Source organism: Nansenia antarctica (assembly GCF_963989245.1).
Source record: "Nansenia antarctica genome assembly, chromosome: 15".
Taxonomy (NCBI): domain Eukaryota; kingdom Metazoa; phylum Chordata; class Actinopteri; order Argentiniformes; family Microstomatidae; genus Nansenia; species Nansenia antarctica.
The window spans coordinates 17,717,057-17,722,505 of NC_137685.1; the positions used below are offsets into that span (position 1 = coordinate 17,717,057).

Sequence of the window (5,449 nt, forward strand, 5' to 3'; positions counted from 1 at the left end):
TGGGAAAAAACTGTGTCAGAGATTTAATTGAGGTTATTTCAGCCAAAAGTGCAACACCAGCTATGAGGAAGGCAAGTTAGTTTTCATTGTTTTTTTTAACACATTTCACATACTTTCAGAATGTCCTTTTGGCCATTTATTTGTTATTTATCTCAATATATCCCGTGTATCAACCAGCCAGTCCAGGTGTGTCCCAATGATCTAAAGCAGCAGTATCCTCCTCTCTCTATCTACATGTCCTTTATGCTAACTCATACATATACATACTAGACCAAGAGGTTAGTCTAGCCTAGCCTGGGACATGGCCCGCTACACCAAGAGGTTAGCCTAGCACGCCTTAGCTTAGCATACATGGCCCGCTACACCAAGAGGTTAGCCTAGCACACATGGCCTCTATAAAAGTCATGACCTATTTGCATACTTCATGGTCAGGTAGTATGGTTGCATGTAGGTATACTACAAGTTCAGAGTCTCACAAAAGCGAATGGAACGAATGGCTATGGTTTATTCAGAGGAATCTTAACTTGAATAATGAGGAAGAAAGTGCGAAAAACAAGCCATAGACAATCCCCCAAAAGTGAAACTCTGGTAATATCCAGTGCGTCGTAATGATGTTTGTGTAACATCTGGCAACTTACCATCTTGCCATCGCTGCCAAACAGCACCAGGCCTGCCTTGGTGACCAGACCAGGTCGGCTGGCACCAGGGATCTCCAGGGGCTGTCCGTTAGCAGCGGTGCCGTCGTTTACCAGAGTGGAGCCGTAGAACGTCATCTTCTACAGAGAAAGGTTGGGATGACAACAGTGGGATGAGTTTCTGAGGTGCATCTCAGTACTCTCTTTCACCTCTTGTGTTTTCAAGTCAGTGCTGATGAGGGAGAGGGAGAGGCCACTTTAAACTACTGTGATTCAGTCTCTGTCTCAGAGGATTTCCACTATAAGACTGACTGTGGGCGTATTCTTACCTGTCCATCAACATCAGCCCAGGCACCGGGGACTTTGTCATGACCTCTGATCCAGTTGTGAAGGGCCTCGGCTGACTGGTTCCAGTCAATCTACATCACAGACAAAATGCAAAAATACTGATCAATTGTACATCTCATTCTAACAATGGACCAATATACACAGCAGAAACCCTAGTGAGTAAGTACAAATGTAAGTACGTCTGGTCATAATAGATTTGACATCACCGAATTTCTATGGAATTCCAGATAGCATTGTAGTAGTACTTGTGGGAAAAGCAAGATGGCAGGAGCAGTCTAGAGTGTTCTGTCCAGGACTAGGTCTTCAGTACCGTTGCGTTGTCTTTCTTCTGGATGCCCTCATAGGTGGCTCCCTCCTCTGATTGGGTGATCTTTGGTGCTTTCCCCGCTGCGATCAACCTCACCGCCTCCACCTGTGAACAACCATGCATACTCAGCCCCCCCAACGGCATGGAATGGATATGTGTGAACCTATTCAAGTGTTATGACGGTGACATTTGGCATTTCCATGTTCATGCTTCATGCATCTTTCTCGAGACAAAACATGCTGGCTGTTTGAGATGCAGACAGACAGCTATTATCTGAATGACTATATGTGGCCTTTGCCCTTGACTCACTGTGCCTTTCACTCCCTCTGGAAAGAGGAACCTCTTATAGAGGGTGTTGACCGTGTCGTCAGGCTCCACAGCACACTCCCTCTGCAGCAGGATTGGTCCAGTGTCCAGTCCCTCATCCGCCCAGAACACTGTGAACCCGCCTCTCTGGTCACCGTGGATCAAGGTCCTGTGGACCAATCCAGAGGGAGAGAGTGAGGAAACGCAACTGTTCAAACCCACCAACCAATCAACCAACCATCCAACCATCCAACCAACCATCCAACCAACCCACCCACCCACCAACCATCCAACCAACCAATCAACCAACCCACCAACCATCCAACCATCCAACCAATCAACCAACCCACCAACCATCCAACCAACCCACCAACCAACTACCTAACCAACCAACCCACCAACCATCCAACCAACCAATCAACCAACCCACCAACCAACTAACTAACCAACCAACCAACCATGCAACCAACCATCCAACCAACCCACCAACCATCCAACCAACCCTCCAACCCACCAACCAACCAATCAACCATCCAACCAACCCACCAACCAACCAACTAACTAACCAACCAACCATCCAACCAACCCACCAACCATCCAACCAACACTCCAACCCACCAACCAACCAACCATCCAACCAACCCACCAACCAACCCACCAACCATCCAACCAACCATCCAACCATCCAACCAACCTACCAGCCAGTGAATCTCAAACTCACCAACCCACCAACCGACCCACCCACCAAACCTATGAACATGACAACTGACCAATGCCTCTAACTAATCTGTCCACCTACCAACTAACCAACCAACCAGTCAGCATCAACCAATAACACATAGAAACAGACACACCCCCCTGCCTACTGACTCACCAGTTGATGGCGGAGGCTCCCCTGTGAAGGGGCAGGATGGACGGGTGGTAGATGATGGAGCCGTGCTTGGGGTGGTCGATCACCTCCATGGGGATGAACTGGGAGCAGAAGGGCATGACGTTGAGCTCCGCGCCCACAGCCTCATATTGGTCCACCACTTCCTTGATGCCCTTCCCCTTCAGACGCCAGCGGGGGAACTTGAAGACAGGCACGCCATCCTTCTCTGCCTCCTTGGCTGTGGAGGAAGGGGCAAAGAGCTATTCAACACACTTTTCCTGTAAAGTGCAGTGTATTGCATTTGTGTATGAAATGGTTCATTTAATTAGAAGTTGGCTGTTTGAGGTGTTTGAGGGTACCCTCAAGGTGTACATGACTCTTGTTATGCCAATGTTTTGTTGAATAGAAGATCTCCTTAAAACCATAATCTGTGTGGCCAGTGGTCTAGCACTCAATGCTCATGTCAACATGGCTGCTCTGCTCACATGCCTTACTTTCCTGTATCTATCCAATCCAAATATAAGAGCGGGATTGCCCCACTCAAAAAAAATAACCTTAAAAAAACAATCTGTAATTAGTTTTTGGATATAGCAATTTATTATATTCCCATTTATTATTGAGTAATATGTGACAGGGTCTGGTAAAAAAAATCTGAAACTAGAGTGTGCGGCTTCTACTTCATTCAATAGTATTTTTCAGTTTTTGACAGATTATGAAAGGGCCGATTGTAAGCTTTCAAATGATGTGTCATACATTGAAATCGGGAGTTTGAAGTGCATTGAAATCAATCACTTTTACCTTCAGATCTAATTCAGATGGCCATTTGTATAAAGTGTTGTGCAAATGTATGTTGTGTGAGTTGTCTGTGTTCACTGCTCATGTGTACTTTAGGTGCTATGGTATGAGGACCAAATATGATAAAGGTTGCACCCATTGCAATAATATGCTCCCAGATATATATACTGTCCTGCAGCGCACTCATGACATCATGACCTACTCACCTAGGGGGTCGGCTTTGCCATCCTTGTCGGGTATTGTGAAAACTCCAACAATGATGTGTCCCTCCTTCCTTAGCTCCTTGTACACCTCCTGGCCGAAAATACTCTGACCTATCACAGCAATCTTCATCCTGAGTGCTCACAAGCTAATGTAGGTAAAGACAACAGACAAACAAGAGCATTTTTTTTTTTAAGGCAATTCTCTCTAGAGTGTAGTGGGTATTCATAACCTATTCATTTGAAACGTATGCATTTGGATTTTGCATTACATAACCAAATCATTACTGTCAAATATTACTCTTATTGTATCCACAAAAGTAGCATGGTTGTTTAAAAAAATAAACGATGTATAAAAGTGTTTAGTGGAAAAAACGTGTGTTTTTTAAAAAAGGTTTAGTAATAATTACTAATGTCTGTATAATAGTTATATAATACTACAGCAGTTTTTTGGTGAAAAGGGCGTGCCCTGTTTAACCAATCAGATTTAACGGCAGAATCATGCCTATGGGGGATTGACCAATCGAATCCAAGTGGATTTAAAGTTCACTTGACAGCTCGCTAGCGACCTGTACGTGCAGGAATTTGTTTTCGACATGCAGACTTACTTATTAATATTAGCAAACATATCATACACATTCAAATGTGCATACATCTGCAAAGCTATTTCCATGATGCACGCTGTTGACAATTTTGAGCTCAATAAAATACAAATGAAAGTGCCCTATGAAAATAAAATAAAACAGTTGAGCCACGAAGCAGGTGTTTTAAGATATATAGATATATTTCATTTGCATACTAGAACGCGTGAGACAATGTACTGCAGGCTATGCAATAGACATATTCGAGACTGATTAGCAAGCATGCAACCAAAAAAGATAATCACGCCCTCAAGAACAAACCAAATAACTAATCATAACTTCAGAAACAGTTAATTCATTCAATACGGGGGTTAGAATGACTAGTTATGATGACAGTTAGATATCTTGTTATAATATAAAAATGGAACGTACCCCTGTCTTTCGTGACCAACAGTCTTCTCTACTGGTGTGAAAAGAGTGATTGATTGGATCAGGTTGTTGCAGTGGCGGGCGGTGCATTTCACACCTAGGCCTTCAGTGATGTCCGACACAGTCCTACCTGAATTATTCTACCTCTTAATACCATCATTATGACGCCATGGCTCTAGAAACTAGACAGAAACACAGTATAACCGGGCGTTGCATCACCTTAACATAATCAGACAAGTACAACAGAGTTATATTAATATTTCCGAAGCATTTTTAATCAATAAATCCGCATTTACAATGAAGAGTGTGATCTTTAAGATCGCTTCGCTTGGATACTGTCAAAACTTTTAAATAAAAGGCACTTTTATCGTCAAGAAACGTGACAAAACAATTCAACAAGTCTTGAGTACTTTTACTGCACAGCTGATTCACGTGCGCCACCCACGTAATCTCCACATCTCTTGCAACCTGCAACAGACGCATCAAACATTTATTTTATCAGCCTATATTTGTCGTTTTAATTACCTATATATTAATTCGTTAATATTGAAACCTATATATTAATTCGTTAATATTGAAACGAAAATAAAATGAAATAACGAAATAAAATGACAAAAATATATACAAATAAAATAAAAAATTAAATGCTTTGTACTCACCAAAACAACTTCATTTGAAAACAAAATCCATCCTCCTTTCTTTCCTCAGGAATACTTCAATTACTCTGGTGTAGAGTTTATCTGTACGCTTCAGCTCCATCAATAAGTGCTTTTCAATTGACATGGAAGCTAATGCTGGGGTACCGCTCGTAGTTAGCGATCTGAAAGTGCCGGACAAACCCTTTTCCCCGCTGAGAAAGGCTCGCAAGAGTCGGGGTTGGCCGTTCTCTGATAATGTCTATCTTTTCCTGGAAAGTTCTTCTAGAAAATGGCGTTGTTTTAAGATCTGCCATCACATCAGCCTCTTCTCCCCCTTCC

General features: G+C 42.9%; 1 protein-coding gene across 1 annotated transcript; it reads right to left on the bottom strand.

Moving 5' to 3' along the window:
- Positions 1–497: 497 nt before the first annotated feature.
- On the bottom strand, positions 498–4,544 carry LOC308171206 (cytosolic 10-formyltetrahydrofolate dehydrogenase-like; the record flags this gene model as incomplete). Its single annotated transcript, XM_080546053.1, has 7 exons — positions 4,476–4,544; positions 3,469–3,611; positions 2,471–2,705; positions 1,600–1,765; positions 1,294–1,395; positions 965–1,054; positions 498–776 (listed from the first exon to the last, which is right to left on the bottom strand). Exons 2-7 carry the CDS (start codon positions 3,593–3,595, stop codon positions 498–500), a joined length of 999 nt encoding a protein of 332 aa, XP_080402179.1. The 5' UTR covers positions 3,596–3,611; positions 4,476–4,544.
- Positions 4,545–5,449: the final 905 nt, after the last annotated feature.